Source organism: Miscanthus floridulus, chromosome 19 (assembly GCF_019320115.1).
Source record: "Miscanthus floridulus cultivar M001 chromosome 19, ASM1932011v1, whole genome shotgun sequence".
Classification (NCBI taxonomy): Eukaryota; Viridiplantae; Streptophyta; class Magnoliopsida; order Poales; family Poaceae; genus Miscanthus; species Miscanthus floridulus.
The window spans coordinates 26785076-26799144 of NC_089598.1; the positions used below are offsets into that span (position 1 = coordinate 26785076).

Below are 14069 nucleotides of genomic sequence, written 5' to 3' on the forward strand. Positions count from 1 at the left end.
ATTAATGCGGCCTTGCTAAATAATACCTCCCCATTCTAAATTATAAGACGTTTTAGTTTTTTTAATACAGAATTTTTGCTGTGAACTTAAATATACATTATATCTAGAACTACAATTTCAGTTAAGATAATTTAGAGAAACAAATTTCATCTAACAAGTAAGGTATTACTGTGTAACATTAATGTGGCCTTGCTAAATGCATGGCCACACGGACGTGAGGACATGTGATGTCATTGTAACATCACAGTGACTCATTTTCCCTTACAAAATAACTGGAGAAATACCATCGTATATGTACATGTATGCGGACCTATAAAAAAAAGCATCAACCGATTGTATCGTTCAATTCATGACACCGTGCAACGCACGGACATATATCTAGTAAACAAAATATGTGTACCACATGCATGGGCCATATGCTAATAACCTCTGCTAGATTTTATAGTTGCCCTTATTAGCCTCACGAACATACATGAACGCTCTATAGCCTATGCAATCTTAGTTATCAGAAAAGGTTTGACCTACCTCTATATAAATTTTATTTTTATACTGCAACAATCTAGAGGGAGAATAGAGTTTGTCAAATTGATCTCTTCGCATTGCGTGGAATAATCAGTGCCACCCTTTGAACTTTGTTTATTTCCTATTTGAAAACAATGCTAAAAAAGACCCAGCTTTCAATTCGGAGCAATGGCGGTCCACACCACAAACACACATTTCCTTTGATCGGCAGCCACCTAATTACCACAGGTTACACAGCTCTGTGCAAGGCAATATCCAGACCAAGAACTGTTCCACCGTGGACGTACGCGTGCAAATCTTGGTGGGCCCATCCGGCCGCACGCACGGTACTTTTTGTACGCACGCACACGACACATGATTGCGCCCACTAATCCACCGCCTCTCACACTAATCCACGCCTTGCTAATTACCTCGTCTGCGCGCTAATCCACGGTTACATTCTGTAATATCCATACATAACACGACATGGCCCCACGTTTCAGTGAAACACCATGGGCGCGAACCACGTCCCGACACGTGTCCCTGCAGATGCAAAGTCAAAAACTTGGCGCCAATGTGTTAGGCAGGGAGGTGCCTCTTTTCCCTCCTTTTAAACCCCAGCGGTGTAGCACACGTTGCTATCACCAAGCATCTGTCTCTCCGATGTCCTGAGCGGCTGAGCTAGATCCCTCCCTCTCTCTCTCCAGCGCCTCATGCTCCCATGGAGATGGCGCCAATGTCCGCCGCCATCATCTTCACCTTATTCATTCTCCTCTTCCTCCCGCACGGCCCGAGCCCGGCTGCTGCCGGGTTGGACGATGACCGCGCTGCGCTTCTATCCTTCAAGTCCGGCGTGTCCAGTGATCCCAATGGAGCCCTCGCTAGCTGGGGCGCACTAACTGACGTGTGCAACTGGACCGGCGTCGCCTGCGACACGGCGACGCGGCGTGTCGTGAACCTGACACTAAGCAAGCAGAAGCTCTCCGGCGAGGTCTCTCCTACGCTCGCCAACCTCTCCCACCTCAGCGTGCTCAACCTCTTCGGGAACCTGCTCACCGGCTGCGTCCCGCCGGAGCTGGGGAGCCTCTCTCGCCTCACCGTGCTAGCCATGTCGATGAACGCGTTCACCGGGAGACTCCCTCCCGAGCTCGGCAACCTCTCCCGCCTCAACTCGCTCGACTTCTCCGGGAACGATCTGGAGGGCTCGATTCCGGTGGAGCTCACGCGCATTCGCAGAATGGTGTACTTCAACCTCGGCGAGAACTGTTAAACTCCAGAAATCACCTAGAGTAGCATCTAGTCGGGTGGTACTTTGTATTTGGAACGAACAAGTAGAAATCCTAATGAACCGCACTATAGAGTGATAGAGAGAGGAGAGTGGATGGGAGTGTACAGACCATCGGAGGGCGCTGTCGAGGAAGATCCGGTCATCTCTTTGGTCGGTGAAGCTCTGCGCACGGGCAGCGATGGTCGGAGAAGAGTTGGTGAAGTCCGGCGACGCAGTAGCGGTGCAGTCAGGCCGACGGTGATGACAGTGGCATCTTCCCGTCGCTGGCTGTGCACCCTTACTAGATCGAACTTAGGGTTTGTTCGTGGGGCGGAGTGGCTCACGGTGAACCTCGTACTATGAGCCACCGGCCCCCACCACTTTATATAGCGCGGTGCGACGAGGGCCCACCAACCATGTAGGGTTGGGCGCCCCCGATCAGGGCGCGTGACCAAGGCCCAATAGGCCATTGGGCTTATTGGCTGGGAGATCATTCCAACATTCTCCCCCTTGATCTCACACTATTACTTTTATCTTTAAACTTTAAACTTCAATCCTTTTCTCCTTACTCATTTCTTCACAGATGATGCATAGAGCATGTTTCATCGTCACGGTCAATCGTCGATAGATTTAACAGCTACAATGCACGTCTCTGATCTGAAATAGATACTTTAACTTTTGGGCCCTTTATAGTCCAGGAATCATAGGCTTTCCCTTAAACCTATGCCGGCTACATGTTCTCTGAACACGTTGGGTGGTAAGCCTTTTGTAAGCGGATCCACGAGCATCTTTTCGGTACTTATATGCGCAAGACTTATCATTTGATCCCGGACTCTATCCTTCACAACATAATATTTTATGTTAATGTGTTTGGCAGCACCACTTGACCTATTGTTGTGAGCATACTATACTGCTGGATTATTATCGCAGTATAACTTCAGTGGTCTATAGATGTCGTCAACCACTTTCAAACCGGGTATGAACTTTTTTAGCCAGTTCACCTGCCCCGTTGCCTCATAACATGCTACAAACTCGGCATACATTGTGGACGATGTAGTGACGGTTTGTTTTGAGCTTTCTCATGAAATAGCTCCCCCTGCGAGAGTAAATACATATCCAGACGTGGATTTGCTATCATTTCTCGCATAATCAGAATCCGAGTACCCCACCAATTGGAGAGATTCTGATCTTCTATACATCAACATGAGGCCTTTCGTACCTTGTAAATATCGCAAGACTTTCTTTACTAATTTCCAGTGTTCCATTCCTGGATTACTCTAAAATCTGCCAAGCAACCCAGTAACAAAAGCTAAGTCAGGGCGTGTACATACTTGAGCATACTGTAAGCTTCCGATAGCTGAAGCATATGGAACCGCTTTCATTTGATCAAGCTCGTACTGGTTCCTAGGGCATTGAAAATCCCCATATCTGTCGCCCTTGACTATAGGAGCAGGTGAGGGACTACATTTGTGCATACTGAATTTCTTTAAAATCTTTTCAATGTATGCCTTTTGTGACAGTCCTAATACCCCTTTACTTCTATCTCGGTGAATCTCGATCCCTAGAACGAACGAAGCTTCACCAAAATCTTTTATATCAAACTTTGAGGACAAAAACTTCTTTGTCTCCTGCAGCAGACTCACATCACTACTAGCAAGTAGAATGTCATCCACATACAGAACGAGGAAAATAAATCTCCCATTCTTAAACTTTGCATAAATGCAATTGTCCTCAACATTCTCTTTAAACCTAAAATTCTTTATTGTTCTGTCAAACTTCAAGTTCCACTGTCTTGAAGCTTGCTTCAATCTATAAATAGATTTCTTTAGGCGGCAACCCATTCTTTCCTTTCCTTCTACAACAAAACCTTTTAGTTGTGCCATGTAAACATTTTCATCTAAATCTCCATTTAGGAATGCCGTCTTTACATCCATCTGATGTAATTCTAAATCATAATGTGCCACTAATGCCATTATAATTCTGAGAGAATCCTTACATAAGACTGAAGAAAATGTCTTATTGTAATCTATCGCCTCTCTTTGTGTAAAATCTTTCGCCACAAGTCGTGCTTTAAACCTTTCTATATTCCCTTTGGAGTCATATTTTGTTTTGTAGACCCATTTGTAGCCTACTATTTTGGCTCCTTTAGGAATTTATTCTAAATCCCAAACACCATTTGAACTCATAGATTCTATTTCATCTTTCATAGCTTTCAACCACTTTGATGAGTGTTCGCTTCTCATGGCTTCTTCATATGAGGTGGGATCACCCTCCATATGAAACTCTTCAGTATTATAAATTTCATAATCATCAGAAATAGCTGATCTTTTAACTCTTTGAAACCTTCTAAGGGCCTTCACATTTGGCACATTTACTGTTTGAGGCTGTTGTTGCTCCCCCTCATGTGTGGCAATAGGTTCTGTAGGATTCTGAACCATGGGTTCCTCATCCTCATTTGTTGTTGCCATAGGAGGAATAACAACAGGTGCTGGCACCACAACATCTTGTGTTGTAGGTGTAGCAGCAGCAGGTAGCTCGAAAAATAGCTCCTGAACTATCAGAGTAGGTGCATACACCCGTTTCTCCTCAAGATCAATTTCTCGAGCTACCATGCTCCCCCTTATCATTTCATCCTCTAGGAAAACAGCGTGTCTCGTTTCCACAAACTTTGTATGTCTATCTGGACAGTAGAAATGAAAACCTTTTGACTTTTCTGGGTAGCCAATGAAATTGCAACTTACTGTTTTAGGATTTAACTTCCCAATGTTTGGGTTAAATACTTTAGCCTCAGCAGGACTCCCCCACACTCGTAAGTGTTTTAGTGAGGGTACTCTTCCTGTCCACAATTCATACGGTGTTTTGGGCACCAACTTACTTGTTACTTTATTGAGAATATGAATGGCGGTTTTTAACGCCTCCATCCATAGGCTCAACGGTAAGGTGGAGTAACTAATCATACTGCGCACCATATCCATCAAGGTACGGTTACATCTTTCAGCTACTCCATTCTGCTGAGGTTCGCCCGGTGTTGAATACTGGATGACTATACCATTCTACTGTAAGAACCTTGCAAAAGGTCTAGGAACTTGTCCATATGGGGTATGCCGACCGTAGTACTCCTCCCACAGTCAGACCTGACTATCTTAATCTTTAAATCATGCTGATTTTTAACTTCTGCTTTAAATATTTTGAATTTATCCAACGCTTCTGTTCTTTCTTTAATTGGATAAATGTAGCCAAAACGAGAGTAATCATCTGTGAATGTTATGAATGAATCATAACCATCCACACTTTTCACAGGAAAAGGACCACATATGTCTGTGTGAATTATCTCTAAAATTCATGTGCTTCGTTTGGCATCCTTTTTAATTTTCTTTACATACTTTCCTTTAATACATTCTATACATTGCTCTAAGTCAGAGAACTCCAGTGGAGGAAGAATTTCATTCTTAACTACTTTCTCTATTCTCTCCCTCGAAATATGGCCTAAACGACGGTGCCATAATTTCGATGATACATTAGGAGTTCTCTTTCATTTTCTGTTTGCATTGTTCGATGAGGATACATTCACATTCACATCACATACGGAATTCACATTTTCATGAAGTGATAACAAATAAAGCTCGTCATGTCGGAAGGCAAGACCAATACATCTATTATTAAACAATATCTAACATTTGCCATTTCCAAAATGGCAATCATAACCATCGTGGTCCAACTTTGAAACACTAATCAAGTTTCTTTGCAAAGAAGGTACATAAAGAACATCTCTAAGAAAAAGTATGAAGCCATCAGCAAGCTCTAGCGGAAGATCACCAACGGCCTCAACATCTGCTTGTACTCCATTTGCGACTTTAATGAAACTTTCGCTTCTTTGCAAAGTTCTCATCGAACGGAATCCCTGTAAAGAATTAGCAACATGAATAGTTGCACCTGAATCAATCCACCAAGTAGATTTTAAAAACTTGACATATAAGGATTCATTTACGAACGTAATAATGTTTTCATCTTTCTTTTTTATAATCATCTTTAGGAAATCAGGAAAATTTTGCTTGTAATGTCCCCTGCCCTTACAATGAAGACATTGATCTTTATCCACTGGGAATTGCTTGTTCTGAGACTGTTGCATGGGACTCTTTCCAGGTGACTTGGAGGAAGAGCTGTTATTATAGTTCTTTTTCTTATTATCTTTTAGGTAGTTGATAGTACCACCCTGTGAAACTTTTATTCTTTCCTCCTCCTGCACACACATGGCTATGAGCTTTTCTAAATCCTATTTCTCGGGCTGTATGTTGTAATTAACAACAAAAGTGTCAAATTCTTTTAGTAAAGAAGCAAAAATCAAATGAATAAGAAACTCATCCTTGAGAGCAAAATCCATTGGTTTGAGCTTAGATGTCAAATTGCTCATTCTCAGCATGTGCTCTCTAATGCCACTGCCGCCACCAGAGTACCTTTTTGTCACCAGCTGCTTGATCAACTGGGTTTCATATGTCTTTGAAGAGCCAGTGAATTGACTCTTTATTCTTTCTAGGTACTCTATGACCGTGTCATAGTCTGGAATTGATTCCACTATTACAGGCTCAATTGTATTTTTTATCACAGCTAAATATTTTTTATTGGCTGTGACCCACTTTCTATGTTCAAGGTCAAAAGACATCTTTACGGGAGCAAAGTCCCGCTCTCTGTTCTGCCATACAGCATCAGTCTCTCTCACCGGTGCCTCAGGTTCTTTGGGACACGGTGTGGTGACTACCTAGTCAACCTCAGCCAAGATGAAGGCCAAGTCGATCTTTTTCTTCCATTCAATGTAGTTATCCCCTTTGAGAGTTGATATAAGCCATCAAGGAGTATCCTCCTGAAAACACAATTTTTCTTAAAAGTGAGAACATAATATAATAACAACAATTGCATGCCTTAGTTTCAACATTGATCAAAATTAAAACATACAATTTATCCTTTTACATTAATTCTACATCACCGTTGGGCAGAAATAAAATTAATGTATGACAAAAAACCATAATAACATCATAATGTTGCCATTAATCAACGTTGGTCAGAATAATAACAATATTATGATAATTTGATAACATGTCTATTTTCAAAATTAAATTCTCCCATTGGTTCGAATTTAATAATAAAAACAACAACTTTAAATATGCAGCGGAAACTTTGAATAAAATTCTCATGATAATATTTTCCAGAAGCAACTTTACTATTTACTGAACAAAAAATATCGTTGGATAAATTTTGTACAGAAATTATCATCAAATTCAATTCAAATTCATCAAATATGAATCAAATCAGTTTCTGGAAAAGGAAAAAACTGAATAAAATTTTTTACTGTGCACATGGCCATTTCGGCCCGAAGGCCTCGGCAACGTAGCCCAGCGCGGCCCAGAGCGGTGCATGGCCCGGCTCGCGTGCCGCTTCTCCCCGCGCCCAGGCCGTAACCTGGGCCTAGGCCAGGAAAGAGGCCCAGCTAGCTGCCGGCACCGCCCCGCCTCTATCAGCGCCGTCCATCTAGATCGGACGGACAAGCGCGCGCCGCGGGGAAATAAAACCCCATCCGGCCGCGGGTTCCCTTAACCCTAGTTCATTCACTCCCTCTCCTTCTCTCTCATCGCGCAGCACACCTCTGAGAACCAGCCGCAACAGTAGCCGTCCTCGGTGGCTGAGGGAGAAGAAGAGGGGCTCCGCCCCGCGCCCTCTCGCCGGCGTGCGTGCTCGCCCGAGGTTGAGCACGCCGCCGTCGAGGGGCCGCATGGTGGTGCCCTGTTGCCGTGACCGCACGTGCGAGGTGCAGTGCGGCTCGTTGCACTGTCCCACGCGACGTTCGGGAGCGACGCCGCGGTCTCCTTTCCGCGCGGTGGCGATGCCGCCGACGGTGGGGAAAGCCCAGGTAGGCTCCCTATCTTTAGGGTTAGGGTTGGGTTCTATTGTATCCGAATCGAATACACTTTTCATTCGTTTTTCCTTTGCTTTTGATTCGAAAAACCCTAGATCTACACCCTAGGCTGGCGAACTGCTAGGGTTAGGGTTCGATTTATTTCTTTTTTCTTTCCCCGATCCAGATCTGGATCGGTCAAACTTTCTCTTTTCTTTTGCTGTCCCCGATCTAGATCTACAAGCTAGACAGGCGTCTGATACCAATGTTAAACTCCAGAAATCACCTAGAGTAGCATCTAGTCGGGTGGTACTTTGTATTTGGGACGAACAAGGAGAAATCCTAATGAACCGCACTATAGAGTGATAGAGAGAGGAGAGTGGATGAGAGTGTACAGACCATTGGAGGGCGCTGTCGAGGAAGATCCGGTCATCTCTTTGGTCGGTGAAGCTCTGCGCACGGACAACGATGGTCGGAGAAGAGTTGGTGAAGTCCGGCGACGCAGTAGCGGTGCAGTCAGGCCGACGGTGATGACGGTGACGTCTTCCCGTCGCTGGCTGCGCACCCTTACTAGATCGAATTTAGGGTTTGTTGGTGGGGCGGAGTGGCTCACGGTGAACCTCGTACTATGAGCCGCCGGCTCCCACCACTTTATATAGCGTAGTGTGACGGGGGCCCACCAACCATGTAGGGTTAGGCGTCCCCGATCAGAGCGTGTGACCAAGGTCCAATAGGTCGTTGGGTGGGAGATCATTCCAACGAGAACAACTTCTCCGGCCGCATCCCGGAGGCCACCCTGCAGTACCTTGACCTCTGCTCCAACTCGCTCGGCGGCGAGATCCCCATCAGGGGAGACTGCTCGCTCCCTGAGCTCACGTTCCTGGTCCTCTGGTCCAACTACCTCGTCGGCGGCATCCCGCCCGCGATATCCAACTCGACGAAATTCAGGTGACTGCTGCTGGAGAACAATTTCCTCGCCGGCGAGCTGCCGTCCAACATGTTCGGCGGAATGCCGCGCTTGGAGCTTGTGTACTTCACGTACAACTCCCTGGAGAGTCCGCGGAACAACACCGACCTCGAGCCATTCTTCGCGTCGCTGACTAACTGCACCGAGCTCAAGGAGCTCGGCATCGCCTTGAACGAGGTCGCCGGCACGATCCCACCGGTCGTCGGCCGCCTCTCCCCGGGCCTCCAGCAGCTCCACCTGGAGTACAACAACATCTTCGGCCCGATCCCGGCGAGCCTCATCAACCTCGCCAACCTCACCACGCTGAACCTGTCGCACAACCTCCTTAACGGCTCGATTCCACCGGGCGTCGCCGCCATGTAGCGGCTCGAGCGGCTGTACCTCTCCAACAACATGCTCTCCGGCGAGATCCCGCCGTCGCTCGGCACGGTCCCACGGCTAGGGCTTGTCGACCTCTCGCACAACCGGCTCACCGGCGCCGTCCCGGACGCGCTCTCCAACCTCACGCAGCTCCGCGAGCTAGTGCTGAGTCACAACCGTCTCTCCGGTGCCATACCTCCGAGCCTTGCGCGATGCGTGGACCTGCAGAATTTCGATCGCTCCCACAACGCGTTGCAAGGCAAGATCCCGGCAGACCTGTCCGCGCTCAGTGGCTTACTCTACCTGAACCTCTCCGGCAACCAACTGGAAGGGCCGATCCCTGCTGCCATTAGCAAGATGGTCATGCTGCAGGTGCTCAACCTGTCGTCGAACAGGTTGTCCGGCACCATACCGCCGCAGCTCGGCAGCTGCGTCGCTCTGGATTACTTCAATGTCTCGGGCAACACGCTGCAGGGCGGCCTCCCGGATACCATCGGCGCCCTGCCGTTCTTGCAGGTTCTTGACGTGTCGTACAACAGTCTCACGGGTGCGCTGCCGCTGACGCTGGCGACGGCGGCGTCATTGCGACATGTCAACTTCTCCTTCAACGGTTTCTCCGGCGAGGTGACCGGAACGGGGGCCTTCGCGAGCTTCCCGGCGGACGCGTTCCTCGGCGATTCTGGTCTTTGCGGGTCCGTGTCCGGTCTGGCTCGGTGCGGCGGCGGCGGCGCGAAGCACCGACCAGCGCTTCGTGACCGGCGCGTGGTGTTGCCCGTGGTGATCACGGTCGTCGCGTTCACGGTTGCCATCATCGGTGTCATCGCGTGCCGCTCGGCAGCGAGAGCAGGGGTGCGGCGAGACTCACGCCACTCGATGCTGCTGACCGACGCCGACGAGCCGACGGAGCGAGACCACCCGAGGGTGTCGCACCGGGAGCTCTCCGAGGCGACGCGCGGGTTCGAGCAGGCGAGCCTCATCGGCGCGGGGCGGTTCGGGCGCGTCTACGAGGGGACGCTCCGCGACGGCACGCGCGTCGCCGTCAAGGTGCTGGACCCGAAGAGCGGCGGCGAGGTGAGCAGGAGCTTCAAGCGGGAGTGCCAGGTGCTGCGGCGGACGCGCCACCGGAACCTGGTGCGCGTGGTCACCGCGTGCAGCCAGCCGGACTTCCACGCGCTCGTGCTCCCGCTGATGCCCAACGGCAGCCTGGAGAGCCGCCTGTACCCGCCCGACGGCGCGCCGGGACGCGGCCTCGACCTCGCGCAGCTGGTCTCCATTGCCAGCGACGTCGCGGAGGGTCTCGCCTACCTGCACCACTACGCCCCGTTCCGCGTCGTGCACTGCGACCTGAAGCCGAGCAACGTCCTCCTCGACGACGACATGACGGCCGTGGTAGCGGACTTCGGCATCGTCCGGCTGGTCAAGGACGTCGGCGACAGCGACGACCTCGGCAGCACCGCCGGCTCGGCTGATCCGTGCAACTCCATCGCTGGATTGCTACAAGGTTCAGTCGGCTACATCGCACCAGGTACAGAGTCTTTGCTCATCAACCAAGTTCAAGAATCTAACCATGTCATGTACGTTTGCTTAACATTTTTGTGTGCTCTGCTCTGTTCTTGCATGGCTCATCAGAGTACGGAATGGGAGGGCACCCGTCGACGCAGGGCGACGTGTACAGCTTCGGCGTGATGCTTCTGGAGCTCATCACGGCGAAGAGGCCGACGGACGTGATCTTCCAGGAGGGGCTCACGCTGCACGATTGGGTGAGGCGGCACTACCCGCACGACGTCGGCAAGATCGTGGCGGAGTCGTGGCTGACGGACGCGGCGACGGCGGTGGCCGACGAGCGGCTCTGGAACGACGTCATGGTCGAGCTCATCGACCTCGGGATTGTGTGCACGCAGCACTCGCCGTCGGCCCGGCCGACCATGGCGGAGCCGCGGAGGTGTGCCATGAGATTGCCCTACTCAAGGAAGACCTCGCCAGGCACCAGGGCGCGGCGGCCGCCACGACGGGGAGGGTGATGACGGCATCGGCGACAATGACGGCTAGCGAGCGGTCCTACTCTACCCCGGATTCGTCTTTCTGATCTTACAATTAGGCAAATCCCGTCTAGAATTCTGATGGTTTGTGCTCTATACGAAAAAAACTGTGATTTTTTAAAATTTTGATATTAGTGTTTAAATTGGTATTTTTATATATGTACAAATCACATGTTCATCAGAAAAGTAAATCAATAAAATACAATTTTATAGGTTTGATAATATATAACATAAAAAGTAATGGTAAAAAATGTTTTTGAATCCACTTATATATTTAAGCGGCAATTTTGCTCTAAAACATCAATCGTAAATGATATTGGTCATTTTACACCATATTAGTCTATACTAGCAAGGTACAATTATAAAAAAGAAATGTGGTTAACACCGTAGTGATTATAAATTTGCTATTATTTTAATACAATATATTGAAAAGGGCAACCATATATTTACCAAGAGAGTCTAGAATTTACAAAATTAATTGTGGAAAAAAGAACATTGACAATTCGGTTTTATCATAATCTATCTGTTTAGATAATTCAATGGCAAACACAATTTAAAATCATAAATTTAAAATAAAACTTGAGAGATAAAATAACAATTTTTCTTTCCCAGTGAGTTGAAAGAAAAAATACTTAAATAAAGAGCTCATTTAAACACAATTGGTAAAGGCAGAATATAAATAAAAACTATGAAAAATTAATAGTTTTATCTCCAAATAGATAGTAAGGAAACAAAACACCTAAATAATAATCCATGCAAATTATAATTAATAGATGCCTACATTCTAAATTAAATTTTATAGAAAAATACTCCATTCCAAATTGTAAATCGTTCTGGTTTGTTTAAGATACGTCTTTCGCAAAAAAAGATATATAATTTTGTTATGCATTTAGACATAATGTATAAAAGCCATAACGACTTACAATTTGGAACGGAGAGAGTAATATTTTGATTTCGATGAAAAATCATCTCTTTTCATCTTTAGTGGGCTAAAGACTACCACGTCCTATAGTAGATTGTGCTGTGATGGTCTAGATGTATCGAAAGATATGAAGAAAAATAAGAAAAGGTTTCAATACATATGCAACATGTATGGAAAAAGATGACAACTTAGATTAAAAATAAAACAAAATTACAAATTACGATTGATAATAAAAAAGTTTGACTTAAAATAATTTTAGAAGTTAATTTATTTGGGGACGTAGTGAGTAAAGACATGGTAATACACCAATCCCAACAGTTCAAAGTTAATTGCATATACATATACGCCACATACTTGAAGTAGTGTATCCTGCATTCGTACTTAGACAGTAAATCTTGCTTGGGAGTTCAGCTGCTTCTGGTCAGTGGTGGTTTTCAGATCCGTCACCCCGTAGTTCCTCCGCGTACCGTCCCTGAGGTACGCGACCTCGTGCGCCACGTCGTCCATGGTGGGCCTCATCGACGGCTCGAGCTGCGAGCACGCGACACCGAGCTCAATTAGCTCCAAGACGACGACGACCTCCATCTCGCCCCGCAGCGGCGGGCCAAACGGCAGCAGCAAGCGCTCGACGACGCTGTCCAACAAGTCGTGCTGCTGGTGCTGGAGTTTCTTGGTCCAGTCGTGCAGGCCGTGCCCCTCCTCGGAGATCACGTCCGTTGGCCTCTTTCCGGAGATCATCTCCAGCACCAGCAGCATCACCCCGAAGCTGTACACGTCGCCTTGCGTCGATGGCCGGCCTCCCAACCCATACTCTGCATGCATCAAAATTTTAAGCCAGATACTCAGAGACAGACTGTGTGCCAGTGCTACATCGCATGTGTTGCTCACGTACGTACCGGGCGCGATGTAGCCAACAGAGCCTTGTAACAGCCGAGTGATGGAGTTGCACACGGACGTCGATGCGTCGCCCATCACCTCTGGATCTCTCGCGCCGTCGGTCATCACCAGCTTCGAGATGCCAAAATTGGAGACGACTGCGGTCATGTCGCCGTCGAGGAGGACGTTGCTGGGCTTGAGGTCGCAGTGCACGACCTTGACAGGGGCGTGGTGGTGCAGGTACGCCATGCCCTCGGCGACGTTGCTGGCCACGCAGAGCAGCAGGTCCAGGTCCAGGCGCTGCGGTCCTGCTGCCGCCGGCTTGCCGCCACCGGCAGCAGCTGGAGGCGGCCCGTGGATGAGGCTCTCGAGGCTGCCGTTGGGCATGAAGGGGAGCACGACCGCCTTGAACTCCGGTGTGCTGCACGCGGTGATCACACGGATGAGGTTCCGGTGCCGGATGCTCCTGAGCGCCCGGCATTCCCTCTCGAAGCTGCCAGCAACCACCTCGCCGCCGGCCAGGTCCTGGTGGAGGACCTTCACGGCCATCACTGTCTCGCCGTGGAGGACACCGCTGTAGACATGTCCTACCCTCCTTTCCTAATCAAATTCACCTCCGAAAAGCCATCGGTCGCGTCGACAAAGCTCCAAATATGAGATCCTTGGATGCTCACCGCTCTCCTTTTCGCCGGTGGCGTTGGCCCAACGACCAATTGGGTCCTTGATCCGCGTCCTAATCGGGGGCGCCCAGCCGTATTCCTGGCTGATGGGTCACCGTCGCACAGCGCTATAAAGAGGAAGGTGGGGGCCGGGGCGCAAGACACGAGGTTCACCGCAGCCGCCAGCGCCCCACCATGCCCTAACCCTAGTTCGATCTAGAAGCGCGCTATAAGCGACGGGAAGAGCCATCGCCTTCGCCACCGTCACTGGACCGCGGCTCCACGCCGCTGCCCCTACTCCAACACCAGTGGCCACGTCGCTGCGGCGCCATGGCCGCGACTGCGCTTGGCGACCCAAGTCTTCTATCTAAGCTAAGTATTACCCACTGATCTATGCCTAGAAGTACTTTCAGTTCTATTAATGGTATCAGAACCAGATTTTCTAGTGTGTAGATCTAGATCGGGGTAGAAAAGTAAAAAAAATAGAAGGAGGGGATTCGTTTTCCGAATCGGATCGAAACCCTAACCCGAAACCCTAACCCTAGAAGAATGGACGGAGAGGGGAGGGACCTACCCGGTTTTCTCACCGTC

General features: G+C 48.6%; 1 protein-coding gene and 1 pseudogene across 1 annotated transcript; one reads left to right on the forward strand and one right to left on the reverse strand.

Annotated features, from left to right (window-relative positions):
• Positions 1–1222: 1222 nt before the first annotated feature.
• Positions 1223–11068, forward strand: LOC136529939 (putative leucine-rich repeat receptor-like serine/threonine-protein kinase At2g24130; annotated as a pseudogene).
• Positions 11069–12324: 1256 nt separating this feature from the next.
• LOC136525769 (putative leucine-rich repeat receptor-like serine/threonine-protein kinase At2g24130) lies at positions 12325–13368 on the reverse strand. The gene is made up of 2 exons (XM_066518642.1): positions 12840–13368; positions 12325–12755 (listed from the first exon to the last, which is right to left on the reverse strand). The coding sequence occupies exons 1-2, from the start codon at positions 13366–13368 to the stop codon at positions 12325–12327; spliced, it is 960 nt and encodes a 319-aa protein (XP_066374739.1).
• Positions 13369–14069: the final 701 nt, after the last annotated feature.